The following is a 21,131-nucleotide window of genomic DNA, read 5'->3' on the forward strand; positions in this document are numbered from 1 at the left end:
TCTTTAAATGCTAGCAGTCTGCAACTCAATCGCGAATCAACACAATATGATGGAATTTAGAGCATATATACTTCCAAAACTTTCATGAATGGAGCTTCCAACACTGCCTTCCATTTGTTTACACTTGGTATCACTACATCACGGATAGAATTCCGATTTTCTGGAGTAACTCCTTATATGTAAACATATACTAAATTAAGCCATTATGATCCTCAGTACTTGCAATTCACTGCACATCAGTGGAACCCCACTAGTAATAAAAGAATTCCAGCTAAATAGCAGAATTAACAGACACGTACAAAACACCACTCTAGATCAAATAAATGGTTGGAAATACGACCTGCTAGCCGAACGCCTACAATTGAAGAAAACTGATGAACGCCTAACTCATATGCAATTGCGCGAAATCTCTTCCGAGGTCCACTTCCATAATGTTCCTGAGAATCTCATCACATCACGATGTTGGTCGGAAGCCGCAGGGTTGGATTTTTAATGTTATGACACCGGTATAAAAATTCATAAATGAACGGCCTATGTTGCATTCTATCATCACTCCTGAGCCAAATGCGCGGCTAGATGTGGAAAAATTCCAGTTTGAAATTATAGAGGAAAATCAATCACAAGTATGTGTTCTGTTTGGTGCATTTTCACACAACCATGTTAAAAAGCACAATGGAGACTGAATGACTGGATAGCCGAGCATGTTTTCTGTACGGAGTTTGTGATGTTGTACGCATCACCTCAGTCCAAACATATGTTGCTTTACAGACAGAGTTTCTCCTCCACCGTAAAAAAAAAAAAGAAAAAAAGAAAAAAGTTTCAATCGCACCAACTCAATAGATTAACCTTCTTCGATATTTTTTGTAAATATCGAGTTTTATTGATGGGAATTAGTTAAATAATTTTAAATTAGTTTTGATGGTTTGTGTGTGTGTGTATGTTTATTTTATGCTGATTTATTGCCCGACTCAAGTTTTAAATCCCGCTAATGTGCATCGTCAAACCTGAACACTGCACTGTAAGATTAAATTCATAATATTTTTTGCATAATATTTGGTTATGTATTTTTTGCATTTCATTAGCATAATATTAAAGTTAAATTATTTGAACGTTTTGTAAGTTATATTTTCATCGAATGAAGTAATGAATTTTCTCATGCTCTGTTATTATTACCTGTATTATTATTCCTTTTCAATCCTTCATATTTGTAATCCTAACATTAGAATATATTACTTATTACCAAGCTTTGTGCTTACCATTGATGTATTTTTCAAATAATTCATAATCACTGTATTTTATGATTTCAGTAATTTTATCGTTGTGAATTTAATAGTTAATTATTTTTATGTTATTATGCTCTGATCTATGCTGGAGGGAACAAGATTTGAGATTCGTCTCTCCTTGTATGTTTATGGCTAGGCACCGTCATCAGATGTACATTACATTATTACAATGCCTTTCAGGAAGAACATTAATAGATACATTATTGGAAAATGATAAGTAATAGTTTTTTAACCAGAGTAAATACTTATTTATTAAAATTAAAATAAGTCGTAACAGTTTCAATAATTTAACGTTATTTTAATCGGGCGTTAATTCCTGATGAAGATAATGTTAAGTCATTGAAACTGTTACGACTTATTTTAATTTTAATCTATATATTAAAATGCTAGGTATATATGTTTGTCTCCAATCCTTTCGACAATGAGATCTCGAAACTACAAGTGCTAGACGTATGCCGGTTTCGCTGGGTCGATTCCAAATTTTGTGTAGATTGTCCAGTTCTAATTGGATATTTAAAAACCGTGTCCGTTATCTCTTTATTACATTTTTAGGAGTGCACAGGAAGTTTGAAATTTTAAAAGCATCATATCCTATGAGTTATACATTTCAACACAATACAGTTGTATGCAGGGGTTGTATATCTCTCAGGCGTTTGTTTCAGGCCAAATGGTAATGAAAAACTAAGGATAACCATTTCTCCAGACTAAGGTGAATCTTTATTATTTGATATATAAGTTTTGCCGAATGAACACTATATAACACTGGCATTATAATTAATTATGTATGTAATGTACTTTCTTATTGCATACTGCATGCAAGAAGAAAGAAAACACTGATCATACATGAGTTAGAAACTCCAACCGGAAGTAGGCTCAAATCTTGCAAACGGTGCGAGATGTTGAAAAAATAATCGAAAAAATCCCCATTTACGATACCCCTTGCCGATTTTTATCAAGACATCTTCACTTGTGTCTGTAAAGAGACATGTACAGATGTTGTGAAGAATGACAAGGAGATTCATGCTCATATGCGAATGATGCGCTGTGTAGAGAGCGCAGGTTCAGCTAGTAAATAATTATATACTCTTGTCTGAAAAGTATTGATTATTTAAGTAAAAGTTCCGGAGTCAAGAGGGATGAAGTTACATGAGAAATTATGCAGAAAAGAGCCGAGGTGCAGTTGTTCCTTAAGTAAATGTAATTTATTACAGGTTATTTATTTAAGTACTGGTATGTAGACAGATAATACTACTAGTTTCAATGCTAGACATTCTACAATATTCTTTACGTATAATACAAAAATTGTCCAAATATATGTCATATATCAATCGATGGATTTTATGAAGTTAAACAAAATTACATTCGTGTTACTAAATTTTCATGCATAGTGTTTGAGAAAAGCGACAAAAACAATTTTTTTGTGGTATTAAGAAAATATTCATGACCAACAAAAAGAGGCTCAATAACACGCCACCAATTAAAGTGAAACTGACGGTAAATTGTGCCTCATCAAACCCTTTCATTATGATACTAGCAAGAGTACATACAGCACATACATATACGCACACGTAAGAGGACACACTACAGTTAATGAGATATACACTAAAATTAACATTAACTCCTAAATTTTAATTTAAAATATCTTTCAATTAATATTTTCAGTTATACGTATTTCTTGCCCGTTCAATCCTGTACTTTGTACGACTTGAATCTTATTTTAATAAAAGATTCCGTCCTTCATGTCCTTTATGTTGCATAAGAACATCAAGGAAATTCGCACATCACTTTGGTATGAAATTTAATTCGTTCTGCAATTTTAATTTAGCTAATAATCCCTTTTCTCTATAACCTTCTTAATCTATATAATTAGTGTTGCGTAAGAAACGAAATTTGTTTTCTATACGTTATTATTATGAAGAAATAATTACGTTCTATAATTTTTAGAGCACTTCCTTGTCTTTTATTTCAGTTCATTTACGTCATATTAATGCAAGTTGTTAATACAAGTTCCTGTTATATAATGAGTATTTAATTTTCATAATATTAATTATTTGGTATGTAATTAAGTGTTATGTAAATGTTCTGAAAGAAACGTAGAAAAATGAACATTTTCTTAACTTATTCAGTCTCTTTAGCAAGTAATAAACAAGGTCTTTTCCTAAGTCCTTCTGTCATTAAATTTCTTATGAGCTTCAGCAGAAGGAGCTGGTGATTGGAGAAAAAGACGTTTGAAAGAAAACTAAAATGAGAAATGAAAATTTTCTACCATTTAACCAAGGCAACAAGCTCCATGGGAGCAATAAAAAACGAGTCCCTTTCCTATTAACATGGTTCTTGTTAGGGAAATTCCGAGACATTTTCAACCAAACGAAAGAGAGCAAAAGAAACTATTGGCTATGTGACTTTGAGTGTGACTGCTAAGTGGATGTAAAATAAACGATAGACGTTGGTGAATTTTATTACTTTCCCAGTTTAGCGACAATTTGTACAAGGAATGTAGTCCTTTTTCCCGTTAAAAAAAAAGAAGCTAGAAAATATATCTTTTTTTTCTAATTCTCGTTTTAGAAAAGATATTGAATTAAATATTTTTCAGTTTTGATTTTGCTTCTTTGATTGTTTGATTGAAATTTGTCGAAATAAATTGAAAATATTATTATTTTCCTATTTAACAACAACTTGTACGATGACTGTTCCCCAGAAAAGAAGTGATAAAATTTTCTTTATGTAATGTTCGTGCAAAAAACTTTTCAGTATGTTTAGAAGTAAAATAAGTCAAATTTTTGTTATTTGATTGAAATTTCACAAGCTAAATTGAAGGAACTTTATTACTTTCCCAATTTAGCAAGAATTTCTACAAGATATGTTCTCCTCTGAGATGTGTTCTTTCTCTTCGAGTGAGAAACTAGTTCGTTACCTAATTCTCGTTAGAAAAGACATTGGCTTCAATATGTTCAGAAGTAAAATTGTTTAGTTCAGAGTTCAGTTAGTACATTGTTTTATAAAATATAGCATCACTTTTAAGCACCCAGGCTGTATGAGACAAAACAAGTGGACTACAGAAGTACCCTCAATTGGAATCAGATAAAGTACTACATGTAGAAAAAACATGTGCGTAGAAAAAACATTGCCTAAAATTTATTTTATAACTTAAATGAATATAATCATAATCATATTGGGGAATCATTGGGAACTTATTTGCCTAAAATTGATTTTAAAACGTAAATGAATATACTTGGAACTTATTTGCCTAAAATTGATAAAATTCTTTAACCCTACGTTACTCCAATAATCTATTTATCTTGGCATTAAGAATTTCAGTCTTTAATATCTTCCTTCAACTGCAATCTTATTTTCATCTTCAATTTTCATTAAAAATTACCATCTCTAATATGTTTAATCAATTGCAAAATTGTATTTGTTCTTTTAACATTAATAATTACCATCTTTAGTATCTTCTGTTAATTGGAATCTTATATCCCTTTTCATTTTGATATTAAAAATTGTCATCTTTAATGTTTTCCATCAACTGCAATCTTATATTCCTTTATTTCTATCTTCCCCAAAATTCTTAGTAAAACATTCTCTTCTTAAAGAAGTATTAATTAGTTTCTCTTCTTTCATATTTTCCCCTATTATTTCTCTTCTCTCCTCAACTTTAGCCAAAACATTTTCAATGTTTTTCTTCTTTTCATAATGAAACGAATGAAGATAATTGTACAAAAATAAGAAAATGTTTCTTCCTCTGCAATAAATTAATATCTAAATAATAAATAAAAATACATCGAGAGTAATGACAAAATCGCAGAGTAATGACTTTCGCAAAAATGAATTTAAAAAACTCTTTTCATAGACGGGAAGGATATAGAAAACTATGCCTTCTCTACATCTAATGATTTACAAATTGAAAGGTTTATTAGAATTAATTGTATGGATAATGTGGTCGCCGCGCTGTAGACATGAAGATATATTTGACATACGTTATGGTAATTAGTAATCAAAGGAATTATACTGCCATAGTAGAAATGCCGTTCTTCGCCTGATAAGAAACATTAAACTAAAAATATTTTTTAAACATATGCAATCTTCTGCTCAGATTTCTGGAGTACGTCAGACCTTTTCAACTTCCGGAGCAAATGAAAATCAAAAATGCTTATTACGTATTGTATCTTACAGTTGATATGATACTAAATTTTGTCCTATCCTCAATATCTCCACCTTTCCGCGGTGGGTGGGTGGGGGCTTGCGTGCTCTAATGATCCCAAGAACTATGCCAGAGATAGCTTCGCTATCAGAAAGCTTCCCATGCCGGACAGGTGCCAGACGAAAAGAGATATTATGGTAGTGGGCAGCAGCTCTACCATTTTCACAGTGAGGCTGAAGATGATTGACATCGACAAGGCTCAGATGTGGACAAAAACAAGCAGGGATAGGATGTTCTCTATGGCTGTTTCATTGCAAGGTGGAAGGACCTGGGACACCACCATTTTTCTCAATCGCTAGAAAACAACATGGAAAGAGAAATAAGATAGTGTAATATTAGGGAATACGACACTACTGTATCACAGAGGGTCGTCCCCGGCAGTGGAGGAAAACAAAGCAGAGCCTCCTCTGTCGTCATCAAACGAAACCCCTGCAAGATAGGAACCTGGAATGTGTGATCGCTGTTACAGTGTGGAAAACCGAAAAACCTGAAGAAAAAATTGAACGCATGAAGATAGATATCTTGGGAATCAACTAAGTTAGGTGGCCTGATGGAGGAGACATGTGGAGCAGGGACTTCAGAATAATTTACTCAGGAGAAGTCAGTTTTGTCTTGAATAAGAAGATAGTACAGAAAGTTATAGGCTATAGGACAAAAGTAGTTTAAATAATCGTCAGAAGAATACGCTTGGGCCTATGTGCCACCAGTTCTGAAGTAAAATCCGGGCTTTTTACTCAACATTTTCATTTTGGCACTTAGCACGGATTTTATAATTGGTCTATAAATGTTCTATATATATTGTATATTAATTATGATTGTAATTTTATGAGTGCAAGTCTTTCGATAGAGGACGTGGTTCCTCATATGTCAGCAATTCAGATGTAATAATGAAATAAATGGTTATATTGTGATATCGAAGAAATTGTTGTGTTGAGCACTTGCATAACCAATGATTAAACTACTTTTAAGCTTAACGGAGTATTTTAACATAGAAAGTTAATATTATGAGAATATTTCTCGTTAATATCTGTATCTGTGCACAGATTTATTTCGAGGTCATGACTTGCATTTAACAATATCTTCGATAACATTGTTCTTCATTTCTAATAGATTTTATGCATTAACAATTGTCTACCACAAAACTTTCACTATTCCGATCACAGAGGTGAACGCACTACCAATCACTCAGCCATCTCCCGTTTCCATACTATTACCCTTACGCTCTTTTGCATCTTTACGCAATTTTGCTGGTCATGCAACCTAATAACGCGGTCACTCAGAATACTAAGTACTATATTTAATACAGATTCCGAAGCAGTTTTAGAGTTGTTATTTAATATGATTTGTTAATAGCATAATAATATTTAAATCCTAATATTACAACTTCCTATTTGTAAGTTTAATATTGTGAAACAAGTTTATGATCTATCCCACGAGACATTTAGTTAATTATAACACAGTGATGTACAGATTATATATAAACAAAACTCCAAACGTTACTGGAGAAAACAGTAGAAGAATATAATTAACACATTTATTATTTTTGAAACAACATGCGTAATAGGATAATCTGTACTTGTCATTAATATAACAAAACTATTACCACTACCTTCAAGCATTTTGCACTCTACATAAGAGCTATCATAATAAACGTTTTTGGTCGTGGTTACCTGGAACAAAAGCGTTTATATGCTCTCGTAGATTAACAATGAAGTTAACATACCATGCTTGTGATGGCGTTGAATGAACTTGGTTTCAAAACGAATATCTTTCCCCGAGTATTGTTTTAGATGACAATAACATTACATACCCTGCAATAAACTTGCCGAGACATACTTTAATTTAGTTCCACTGTTTGTCAAGTGAGTGATGACAATTCTGTATATTGGTATGAAAACAAATTAACGTGTGTTTGCAGTGTGTACAAATACATTTTACATAAGTATAGTATGGAACTGGCATCTATTATGTAAAATGTATTTTAAATTGTGATTTTTTGTCTCTTTTGAAACGAAAATTAAGTGAAATATTATATTTGTTGTAGAGATCTCTTGATAAATTGTCAAATTAGTTTTCACAATTATGCACGAGAGAAGCTGAAAAAGGTTTTTCTCATTTAAAATGTTTGTTACAAATTGCTAATTAAGCATTGGATGATATGGATCTCACCCTCCTGTTGAGTAAAGCAGAACCTCCTGTACTAACAAGCAGTAAAATAATTTTACCTTCCATTGCTTTTAGAAAGTAACATATTTCCACTCTTGTCTGTTCGAAAAATCCATTATTACTTTACAAATAGAAAACAATCCTTCATAGAATTTAAAAATTTACAAAATAAAAAAAAAATAGTTTTATGGTCGATTGTTTACACAAGTTATACAAATAATAAACCTGGAAAAGAGAATAATGAGGATCTCACAAAACTTGCATTTATAAATAAATCTGTCTTGGTAGTTGAAGTGGTCAGTATACCGTTTGATACCCAAAATATGTGAGGTTTTAACCTCACCAATATTTCTGAAGTTTAACCAGAAAATTCTTCTAACCTCTGGACAGGAAACAGCAATACTCCAGGCTTTATATGCTCTCTCATAATTAGAGTAATGAGATTTTAATCTCATCAATATTTTCTTTTAGATTTAACTAGAAACTATGTTAAACCCAAAAATACTTTTAACCTGAAAAACTTTAGCCCCAAAATATATATTTATCTTTTAACCTAAAAATAATTCTAAACTCAGTACATCAATGTATCAATGTATTTTAAATGATACTGTACATTCATTGATATAAATTATCATTCATTGTATACAGACGAGCACTCAGAATTTTTTTGTTGGGAAGGGTTCAAACATTTTTGGAGGGATTCAATACGTTTATGTAGTATTGAACCTGTGTTATTCTGCAACCGAAAAGACTATAAGCAATTGTAATTTCTGCCACCAATATTCTCAGAAAAATATATATATTACGAGATGATTTTTATAAGGGGAGTACAGATGATGCGTAAAATCAAATCTTTAGGCAACATCAAAAATTCTCTGTTAAAGAACTATAGTTATGTTAAGAAGCGTACGTGTAGAAGCGTGTATGTCGAGTTAGAACGCTTGGGAGGTACGAACACGGTAGATACCTCACGTTGGTGCGACCCTAATCGTATATTACTAATATGTTCACAACAGTTTCTCTTTAAAAACGTTTTGTGTACTGTATATTTCAATCATAAGTTATTAAATAGTAAAATCCTCATAAATCTTCAGTGAAAAATCATTGTGCGCTAAACTAAAATGTTTAAGTTACTAACACATATATCTTCTTTTTATTTATTTCAGGTGTATTTAGTAGGTCACATTCCCCCTGGAATGCCCGAAAGACAATACACGCCAGCACCTTATGGTTCCTTCCAGCCAAGGTTCAACAAACGCTACTTGGATATTGTCAAAAGATATTCTGATGTCATCGTTGGTCAATTCTTTGGTCATCATCACTCTGATTCGTTCAGAGTCATCTATAATGATAAAGGTAAGTTATATATATTCATAGAGTTAATACTCAAAAATTGAAGATGAAACCAAACAGCTCCATTGTACTATATATATATACATATTAACATGCTCAACATTTAAAAAAAATAACAAAATATGTATTTATATTTAATGAACTTCGTTCAGAATCATAAAGTAATACAATTTTCAGTTAAAAATATTTTATCCATTTTGTTATACTTCACATGGTGATTGCAAAGCTAGGCTTTCTAGCAAATTCTCATACAATCCGTACTGTAGAACGTATTACTATCTAGAAATGCCCAGGCCAAACTACTACAGGTACAAATGTGACATTTGGGCAGAAAACTCCCTTTGTTACGAATGCAAGGAAAAATAAATGTATTTTTAAATACCTATTCTGAGGAGAGTTAAGAAGATTTAATTTTTGTTTTGCCTATGATATGGTATCTAACAAATTTCTAAAGTTAGGAAGATCAAACTTGATATCTTCAACTTCCCATTAAAACTGAACACGCATATCAATATTTTTGAAAATTCCGCATACCTCAAGGATCAATTTCTACGATATCAAAATTTCACACTATTTATTCAGAAAGTGCCAATATGAGGATTCATTTAAGTATGACATGTATTATTCTGTATTGAAACTCTTAACTACGAAAAAGGGAATGAAACTCTTAACCACTTATTTCAGCGGTTTCGAAAATCACGCTCCAAAAAGGGACAAGTGAGCAATTTTTATCATACAAAATTTCCCTGTATTTATTCTGAAAGGGCACGATCCACGGATTATTTTAGATTGGAAGTGTGAAACTCTGTTTATAAACTCCTTATTAAAAATAAGCGAAACGAGTTCCAGCGTTTTCGAGAACTCTGCTTTTAAAGGGAGAAAAGATATATTTTCTACGACGTAGAAATTTTCGGTTTCATAATCATTAAAAGTGGTAGTGCAAATAACAGGCACTTCTAATAATAATTTAATGAAATAATAGCATGTGAGTTTGTCATATCAATCATGGTAACATAATAAAAAAATACTGAAGGACATACATGATGAGCATACACTGCACTTGTGGCGTGGCAGACACAGTTTAGATATCGGGAGATCCCATATTGTTAGAATTCTACTTTTGGTGTAGACTCATGCCTTGTATAGTTATAATCTTAAAGCAACTTTTGAAAAAGAAATGATTTGCCAGTTATCACAAAACATTACGTGAGACTTGAACGTCCAAGGGTTCCGTTTTTTTTTTTTTTTTTTTTTTTAATGGATGTTTTATGAGCATCTTTTATAAATCATGTCTGCATATATGTAAAAGGGAACAAGACCTTTTACGGAACTGTAGTTCGATATTTCGGAGATCTTTGTAGAATAATCTCAGATCGACTATCTTAGACATCCAAATATTCTTTCGTGATTAGTGTTGCTCACGAGACGGGATGAGACGAAAATATGGTTTTGTATCTCGTCTCGATTTACGAGGATTTTTTTTCGTCTGGTCACAATTCTTGAAACGATTTTCTAGTTTCATCTCGGAACTCTTCTCTTCTCAACTCTCTCTCTTACATAAGTTTTGTGAACTTATGTACAAAATTTATGCCCTATTTTTTTGTTATTATCATCTACAAGTTATCAGAATCCTTCCGCGTTACGAGAAATCCAAGAAGGCTATGATATAACAACATTTAAACTACAGTTATTATTCGATTGTATTGTGTAATGACTTGCCTAGCTTTTAAACGTTGAAGAATGCTCTTCATTATGTTCTTACAATTCCTTTATCAATTTATAGTTTTTATGCTACGAACCCAAAAACACTAGATCCCCATTTAGGGCTTAAAAATATGTGAAAGAATACGTTATGTTTAATTGAAAATGGATAACTTTTAAGACAGTTATCCTTAAACATTTTTTTTTTAAAAAAATCACCACCTGTTTCACTGATCTACCTGTAAACTAAAAGTAATATGGGTAGTTTGTAAGCCTCAAAACTAAACGTGCTATGCTTCTTGAAAATAAAAGACAAATAAGACAATAGATTTGATGTGGAAGCCTCAAGGAAAGTATATGAATATTAAGAAACTTGTTGTGGAAAGTCATTAAGAAGACTAGAGGACACATGAGAGATAAAAGTGTAATTGGAAGTAGAACCCAATAAGGATTTTTCTCTTAACCAGCATTCTCATAATTACATTTTTAGAAACATAATCCAAAGAAAGTTGACTAGGAAGAATGGTGTCGAAGATTTATGATTATACGTTTTCGAGATAATAGACACTTCTTGGAGAATCTGAATCTAAAATTTTAAATGATGTTAGAAAATTTGATAAGAAGTTATGAAGCATGAAGGACAAATACAACATTATAAGAAAATAATATTATAATAATATTATGAAACAATATTAGATATTTCCATCTAAATGAAGAAACCGTCTTAGGAGGAGGATGGATATTGATTTCGGCAACATTGAGCGGTTTCTAAAATAAGCTGTTCAATTTCCCATTGCATTGTTTGGGAACATAATTCCAAGAATCCTTTACTAATGGAGAAAATATTAATTCTTAAACCGGAGGGAGAAATATACCAGGATCTAAAGGCTCCAAGCCCCCCTTCAAGAAACTAAGTGTTTTAATAACAATTGTAGATAGAAATCTAGGAATGATATTATGGAGTTACGGTCGGTTTGTTTGAAGAATGTGTGGCTACATCGTTGCCAGAGGATAACGCTATATTATTATAATGTAAGTCCAGTTTTATCATATTCTAAAACAGCAAATGTGGACACATATCTATCTACGAACTCCTTATATCGTCGCATGAGAGCCAGAGGAACGTAACTCCATTTTCCTAGGTTTACAGGCGAGAGGACAAAAATATTATTTTCTTAGAAAGATATGTTTTTAATAAAATGGTAATTGAGCTACATTACAATAGATGATCGACAAGGAGAACAGATGGCGTTACGTTTCATTGACACTAAATGGAGCTTTCAAAATTATGTCCAAAGATGAAGAAAACGAAACCCGCATTTTTGGAGTTACGTTCGTCTGGTTCTCATGCGACGATATAAGCGTTGGCTTTCAATGCAAGAGTAATAAGTTTTATCTTTTATTGCAAGAGTGTTCTTAAAACATATTAAATGGAAAATATATTTATGAAAAATATATTAAATGTATGAAATAAAATAAATATATAAAATATATTAAATGTATGAAAAATAAACTGCATGCGAAAACGCTCCAGAGGAAGAAGACCATTAAATTAATGGAAAATATAAAGGAGTATAACTTATACTGCATGGTTGAGAGGGTAGTAGTGGATGGTTGGTATGGAAGCTACTTTTATTGCGGTAAATGATAAGCCAGTGAAAACTGAATAATAATAATAATAATAATAATAATAATAATAATAATAATAATAATAATAATAATAATAATAATAATAATAATAATAATAATATACTCACTTCGATACTTACACAAGATCTAGGGTACTTACACAGCATTATATTGATTTTGTCTATTCATATCTTTTGTAAGAATTCTTTCTTTGATAACAAATGGCCAAACATATCTTCACATGTCAAATATCTGGAATTGAAGTGGTAGTGGACTAGAACTTAGAAAATGTGGACAAATCCGGGAATTTCGGAAAATATATGCGAACGGAAATTTGTATTCTCAAAGTGCTGACATGTCTCTATAAATGCTAACATATGGAAATCGTATGTAAGTCTAAACGAAACATACGGTAAACACAAGTAAATGATGATAAAAAAAATAGTCGAGTAAAGATAGTGCTAGGAAACAAAAGATCTTACAAACAGCACATCAAGCGAGGGACTCTTTAAACAGTGCCAAATGTTTTACTGTTGAGCCATCGTTTCCTAGAAACGATAAGATGCAAGGAAGTATGAAGTTATTAATAGAGAACACACATATATGTCAGAACTAGTATTAGAACATGAAGATCTGCACATCAAAAGTAAATGCGGTATCATTGACTTCAACATCATATCTTTATGTATTGGAATGACCGTAACAAAGTGAATGCTTGCATGCAGAACAAACTAACTATGAGACAGAAAAAAACTGAAAAATATTTTGGAAAAGTGAGCCAATAAACGTAAAAAAAATATATAGTCAAGTCGCTTCAGAGACAAAAGCTAATGAAAGTAGGTAAAAAAAGAAAGAAAAGAAAAAGACAAATTGTAATTTCGTTATACCAAGAATAGTAATTTATGTATAAAGTAAAGAAGACAACACAACATAGGAATGAAATAAAGAAGAAAATGAAGGAATGAAGACTGAAGATGAAGGGATAGGGGAAAAATAAAATTGGAGAAGAAGAAATAATCCAGAAGAATAAAACAAGAGAGAAGAAACCGATTTTTGTTGTAAAAAGGAAGGAACGAAAAAAGGAAGGGAGGCTCGTCCCACACCATTTTTCCTTTCTTCTTCCACTACTACTTCTACTACATCTTCAACTTTTACACGCACACACATTCACACACACACACACACACACACACACACACACATATATATATATATATATATATATATATATATATATATATATATATATATATATATATATATATATATATATATATATAACGAACATTGTCGTCAACGGATACGAAAAGAACGGAAAAGTAAGGATGAAATGGACTTGGATAGGAAAGAAAAAGAGGAAGGACTCAGGAAGAATAGGAAGAAAGAGAGAGAGGAAGAAGAGCAGTAGGAATTCGAGGGGTAAAAAGGAAGAAAGGAAAAGGATAACGACAGAAGGATTATGGAGGATATCACTAAGCTTGATGAAGTGTGTCCGGAAGGGAAGAAGCCAAGCTTTCTGTAGGAACAGGAAACCTCCAGGAGATAATCCCAAATACTCTGCGGCAGGAAGCTGAAGAAAGGAATGTTTGCAGTAGCCTTCAGCAACAGATTTCTACACACACACACACATACATAAATAGGTATACAGTATATATGTAATATGATGTGTGTATGCATGTATTCCCAAGTTATAAGAAGAGGAACAGCTAGGAGTCTCATCAAGTCGTTCCCTTCTTCGACTGCATTGAAACTAGTATTGTTACAATGGAATAGAACTTCCCATAATATCATCTACAAAATCTGATATAACAATGTTCGAACCTTTTCCTCCAGCTCTCACACTCTTATTTTCCTCTTCCGCCCCCCACCCTCCCATCTTTTTCTCGTTCTTTCTTTGGCTGTATGAGTTTGTTTATTTTCGTGTGTACGTATGTATATATCTGATACGAACCCTCCGTTGCCCCGAGCAACAAATATCGTGTTGTGAATAGTCCTGCTTCTTCGAAATTCAATTATCTCTTGACGGTGAGTGTGGTATTGGTGGTGGTTGGTGGTTGTTGCTGCTGTTTGTTTTGCCTGTACCAGTGTATTACATTGACTTGATAGGAAAACATTATTTGTAGGATAATAGAAAAAACTATCATTACAAATGTTTGGTTGTATTGTGTATTATAAACAAAATGCAGTGCATGTTATTTGTATTTAATTTTCCACCTTTATCTATTAATTATAGAAGTAAAACTGAAGCAAAACATACACGCAGTATAATCGTATCTTGTAGACTAAGTGGTGCTATTGAGCCGTTCGCTAGAACCGGTTGTTAAAATATTTCGAGTTCGCAGAACTGTTTGTTATAGCCAGACATAACAATAAATTTTACCCAGTTATACCCAGGAACAGAAAATTTAAGTTTTCCTATCTGTTTTTTAGAAATTCTTACAGCTACAGGATTAACCATATGCCGCCTTATGCAGTGTCGTTTCGACATATGATTAACGTCGTTCTGAAGGCTACATTACTGCAGGAAACATATATTAGTCGAACTCTTTAGTATGGCACTATTCACGCGTCAGAACGACTCTGCATAAGGACCATGATTTCTCAAAATAAAGTATAAGCTTTTATTTCTTAATCTCAAATGCTCAGATATTAAGAATGAAAACTGGAGTAATATGAATGTATTGGTGAGAGTTATTTATATTTAAAATATATACATAAAATTATAAACAATTGTCGATCCAATACTTTCTTGCAACTATCTACCTAAAGTAATTTGTTTTCAAGATATTTACAGTACTACTCAATTTCGTCACACCACTTTCTATTAGGATGCTGTGTTGGTCTCTCTTGTGACATTCAGTAAAATATATATATAGGGTGTTTCAAAACAATACATACAATAACGTTTGGGAGGTGATTCCTGACACCAAGATAAGACGAAAAGTATAAACCAACCTCTGTGCATAAATGCTTCCTTTCGAAATTATAGGCTGCCGAAAACATGGAAAAATTAAGTTTCAAGGTCCATAGTTCCAAAACTATAGGACCTATCGTAGTCGGGTCAAGACTTCACTTAAAAACTAATATGTGCGATATCCAAAACTACATGTTTGAGAATCCTAAGATACTCATTCAACAATTTTTATAGAGGCAGTTTGGCTACTGGCATACAATTCGAATTACTCACCAACTATCTCTATAAAAATTGTTAGGGAAGTACCGCATGGCTCTGAAACATAAATATTTGAATAGGGCACATACTAGTTCCTAAATAAAGTCTTGACCCGACTATGGTAGGTTCAATAGTATTGAAACTATGGACCTCTAAAGTTAATTTTTTTCATGTTTTCGGCAGTCTATAACTCCGAAAGGAAGCATTTGTGCACCCAGGTTGGTCAATACTTTTCATCTTACCTTGGTGTCAAGAATCATTATTCCCAAACGTTGTCGGTGTTGCTTTGAAACACCCTGTAGATTCCATGTTTTATTTGTTATTAGTGATTAGCCTCAAGATCAAATTTGTTCATCGCATTGCTTTGCTATCTTATGTGAATCATTTTCTTGATTTCTGCTTTGAAAAGCAGAGAAAGTTACTCATTGAGAAAATGATGTTGATATTAACAATATCTGTTTTCATCTTTTTTTTTTCTTTTTTGGTACCAACTCTAAAAATATAAATATTTCTTATCGTATTAGTTCATAATTTTACTGGAGCTTTCAATGATTTACTTCTGAGGTTCCTGTTTGGGTTTTAGATCAGCCTTCACTAAATGTTAGAGGGCACCGATCGGATAATTATTTGCCAAAATTTTATGAATTGATTATGTCTTTGTAAGTCAGTTGCTGAAAATTGTTCTATGTTATACTAAAAACACAGCTGCAGAGGTATATAAATCAGATGTGACAACAACTCTCGTTAATGATCAATTTTATTATAAGATGTACCAAGCATTTATGATATAATCAATTTATGTTACATATGTGACTAGTAAAGAAAAACACTACTAATAGACTTGGCAATAAGAGGTTGCCCCAGGAATATCTCATTAGGTCTTCCCCTTCCAGGAAGAAATAACATGGCACCAATTATGGATTATCTTGACACCAATAATCTGATGTTCTAAGCAATCAATTCGTGAGTTGTAATGCATCTTCAGAGACTAATACATGAATCAAAAGGAAGTGATCTCCATGAGAAATCAGAACATCAATGATATTCCGAGTTCACAAGCCAAGGCAAGTCAAGCCCTCTGGACGTAAGATCAAGATCGAAACAGAAGCTACCATCCAATATCAGATACCAGTTAAAATAAACCTATAGCATTCGATCAAGGCTCAGTTACATTTGATCAAGGTTTAATTACGTTCAGTGCAAGCTCAGTGCAATGCACCCATACTCAAACAAAGAACTTTTTAATGAAAGTCAGACAATAAAATACAGAATGCATTAGTACGAATCTTAGACAGTTATTCGTAACCTCTGGACTTCATCCTAGTTAGGTGCTGACAATCCTAGAAGCGGAATCATTCACGATGAATTCAGTGAATAACTAGTGTCTATTCATCTCTCTCAGGTCATTGTTTACAGAATAATTGAAGACTTTGGGGCAAAAACAGGTTTAAGTCCAAAAAATGAAAACGTAAAGGAGGTAGCTTCACAACGGTTTCCATTCATCCGATTTTCTTCAAACTTGGCACATATATAGTAAACCGAAAATAAATCGACACGTATTTATTTTGTTTCTTTCGGAAAAGAGGTTAAGGTCGGCAAAGGCCCCCTTTTCAAAACTTGGCCCTCTTGATTAAAAGGGCCACATTAAAGAAACGAAACTCTGCCGATGCAAAGATGACTTCAAAGTAGGAAACGGGTTTAGTCGTTCTTGCGGGAAAAGAGTTTCAGGGGGCAATGGCTCCCTTGGAAATGACAAAGGACCCCGCACAATTATTACGGAAATTAGATTTCGATGGAATTTCTTAAAATCGTGATATGTTGTAGATATTGTGTACCTAAGAAAAAGTCTCAATGGGCACAACCAAAAATCACTGACCGTTTGGCCACTGCAAGGCCACTTTTTTAAAACAGCCGAAGATAAGGATATTCTGGATTTCAGTAAAAATGACTGAAACCGTGATATGTTGTAGATATTTTGATCCTGAGAAAAAGTCTTAACGGACATAACCACCAATCACTGACCGTTTGTCCACTACAAGGCCACTTTTTTGAAAGCAGCCGAAGATAGTGATATTCTGGATTTCGATGAAAATGGCTGAAACCTGACATGTTGTATATATTGTTTTCCTGAGAAAAAGTCTTAATAGACACAACCACAAGTCACTAATCATTTGGTCACAACAGGGTTACTTTCTTAAAAACAGCCATGCGTAACGATGTTCTGGATTTCTGTAAGAATGAGTAAATTTTGATATGTTGTAGATCTTCTCATCGTGAGAAAAAGTTAATGGACACAACCATCAAGTGTTGACCTTATGGCGACTAAAGGTCCAGATTTCTGAAAACAGCCGGGTATAACGATATTTTTGATTACGGTGTAAATGAATGAAACTGCGATACATTGTAGATGTCATGAACCTGAGAAAAATTGTCTAGTGCTTTCCAGGGTTTTCCCTTGTCCCTCAAGATGAACATTGGAATGTTGTCTATGCTTAAATGATGTTAGAAGCTACTCTCCTCATCCTTTTTCCTGATTGTTGGATGTTGGCTTCATACAATTCCTCCAAAATTCCAGAATATCCTTACCTTCTGATGTTTTAAGAAATGTGGTCCCGTAGTTGCCAAATGGTCAGTAATTGGTGGTTGTGTCCATTGAGACGTTTTCTCAGTATCACAATATCTACAATATATCACGGTTTCAACCAATTCCACCGAAATCCAGACCTACTTTCTGCTGTTGTCTAAAAGTGGTCCTTACGTGGTCAAACGGTCAGTGATGGGTGGTTGTGCCCATTGAAACTTTTTCTCAGGATCCAATATTAACAACATATTATGGCTTCAAACAATTCCACCGAAATTCAGAATATAGTTACCTTCTACTGTTTTCAAAAAAGTTGCCTCGTAGTGGCCAAACGGTCAGCAACATATCACAGTTTCAAGTAATTACACCGAAATCCGGAATACCGTTCCCTCACGCTTATTTAACCTTTACAGGACAAACGGCTCAAGGGTTGAGCCAGCAGTTTAAACCTACATCACTTCGATCCTAATTAATCTAAAGAGATGATTTAGGTGTCTATCTCTTTACGAAGGATCAAACTTTCCAACGGTGTGCATTTCTCTTCCATCGGGAGTCCAGCAGCAGAAGGGTAGGGGGAGAAGTTAGATGTACTAGTTCTCCCTCCCCTCAGCATTTGGGGGAGGGAGACTCGCCCTCCAAAATAACTACAAGCATAAAAAGTGGTATCAATAAAGATAAATAAACATGCCTAACTAATGATACAAAGTCTTGACAGGAAGACCAATCGGAAAACGACCATTAGGAAGAACTAGGCGCAGATGGGAGGACAATATTAAGATGGATCTCGCAGAGATTGGAATACAAAGTAGAAACTGGATGCAGTTAGCTAAGGATAGAAGTCAGTGGAGAGCTTTTGTGAACGCGGCATTGAACCTCCGGGTTCCATAGGCCATAGAGTTAGTTAGTTAGTTAGTTAACTAATGATACCCTGTGTATGGCCATTCTTGCGCACGACAAATAACTTCGATAAAATGTATTTTTATTTCATTTTTGATTTCTTCTTCTTCTTCTTTTACGGGTTGGGCACGAGGGGCACAAAAGTTACTTCGTTGAAATCTGTCTCATAAGCTTTCAAATGAGGTATGGCTTATATCTCTGTGCCAATTAGGAACGTCAGGGTAGACCAAATATTTCGAAAAATGTGTACAGGGTGATTCTAGTGGGAAACACATTCGACTTTTTTTCTCACTTGGTATTGAACTTTCGCCCTTCACTTTTTTTACATGACTGTACCCAATATCTGGCATACAAGGAAGAATATTTTTTCCTGCGTACAACAAGTAACAGTGTTGCCAGCTTTTGACAAATTACCAAAAACAAAAAATCTCATTTTCTTAGAATTTTCGTCTTCTTTTTCTTCTACGAGTTTTGCACGAGGGGCACAAAAGTTAGCTCGTTGGAATCTGCGTTCCATACTAGGTATAGGTATAGCTCATTTCCCTGTAACAATTAGGGGGTACTAGGGCCGCCAACTTAAAGGTCTACGATTTTCTTGAAATCACTATCCGTCCAGTAAAAAATGAACCTATAGTGGTCAAATGGTCAGTGATGCATGGTTGTACAAATTGAGACTTTTTCTCAGGATCACAATATATCACAATTTCAGTCATTTTCTTCAAAATCCAGAATATCAATATCTTCGGCTGCTTTCAAAAAAGTGTCCCTGTAGTGGCCAAACGGTCAGTGATTGGTGGCTGTACCTACTGAGACTTTTTCTCAGAATCACAATATATAAAACATATCACGGTTTCAGTCATTTTCATCGAAATCCAGAATATCACTATCTTCGGCTGCTTTCAAAAAAGTGTCCCTGTAGTGGCCAAACGGTCAGTGATTGGTGGCTGTACCTACTGAGACTTTTTCTCAGAATCACAATATATAAAACATATCACGGTTTCAGTCATTTTCATCGAAATCCAGAATATCACTATCTTCGGCTGCTTTCAAAAAAGTGTCCCTGTAGTGGCCAAACGGTCAGTGATTGGTGGCTGTACCTACTGAGACTTTTTCTCAGAATCACAATATATAAAACATATCACGGTTTCAGTCATTTTCATCGAAATCCAGAATATCACTATCTTCGGCTGCTTTCAAAAAAGTGTCCCTGTAGTGGCCAAACGGTCAGTGATTGGTGGCTGTACCTACTGAGACTTTTTCTCAGAATCACAATATATAAAACATATCACGGTTTCAGTCATTTTCATCGAAATCCAGAATATCACTATCTTCGGCTGCTTTCAAAAAAGTGTCCCTGTAGTGGCCAAACGGTCAGTGATTGGTGGCTGTACCTACTGAGACTTTTTCTCAGAATCACAATATATAAAACATATCACGGTTTCAGTCATTTTCATCGAAATCCAGAATATCACTATCTTCGGCTGCTTTCAAAAAAGTGTCCCTGTAGTGGCCAAACGGTCAGTGATTGGTGGCTGTACCTACTGAGACTTTTTCTCAGAATCACAATATATAAAACATATCACGGTTTCAGTCATTTTCATCGAAATCCAGAATATCACTATCTTCGGCTGCTTTCAAAAAAGTGTCCCTGTAGTGGCCAAACGGTCAGTGATTGGTGGCTGTACCTACTGAGACTTTTTCTCAGAATCACAATATATAAAACATATCACGGTTTCAGTCATTTTCATCGAAATCCAGAATATCACTATCTTCGGCTGCTTTCAAAAAAGTGTCCCTGTAGTGGCCAAACGGTCAGTGATTGGTGGCTGTACCTACTGAGACTTTTTCTCAGAATCACAATATATAAAACATATCACGGTTTCAGTCATTTTCATCGAAATCCAGAATATCACTATCTTCGGCTGCTTTCAAAAAAGTGTCCCTGTAGTGGCCAAACGGTCAGTGATTGGTGGCTGTACCTACTGAGACTTTTTCTCAGAATCACAATATATAAAACATATCACGGTTTCAGTCATTTTCATCGAAATCCAGAATATCACTATCTTCGGCTGCTTTCAAAAAAGTGTCCCTGTAGTGGCCAAACGGTCAGTGATTGGTGGCTGTACCTACTGAGACTTTTTCTCAGAA

At 33.8% G+C, this 21,131-nt stretch overlaps 1 protein-coding gene across 2 annotated transcripts in view; it reads left to right on the top strand.

The window, feature by feature from the left end:
* LOC145693108 (acid sphingomyelinase-like phosphodiesterase 3b) overlaps positions 1–21,131 on the top strand; it is a 670,115-nt gene that overhangs the window by 504,562 nt on the left and 144,422 nt on the right. For both annotated transcript variants that reach the window (XM_081768814.1, XM_081768813.1), the window contains exon 5: positions 8,817–9,006. In XM_081768814.1, coding sequence (XP_081624940.1) covers positions 8,817–9,006 — 190 coding nt within the window. The remainder of the gene's footprint in view (positions 1–8,816; positions 9,007–21,131) is intronic.

Source organism: Thermobia domestica, chromosome 8 (genome assembly GCF_964235325.1).
Source record: "Thermobia domestica chromosome 8, izTheDome1.hap1.1, whole genome shotgun sequence".
Taxonomy (NCBI): Eukaryota; Metazoa; Arthropoda; class Insecta; order Zygentoma; family Lepismatidae; genus Thermobia; species Thermobia domestica.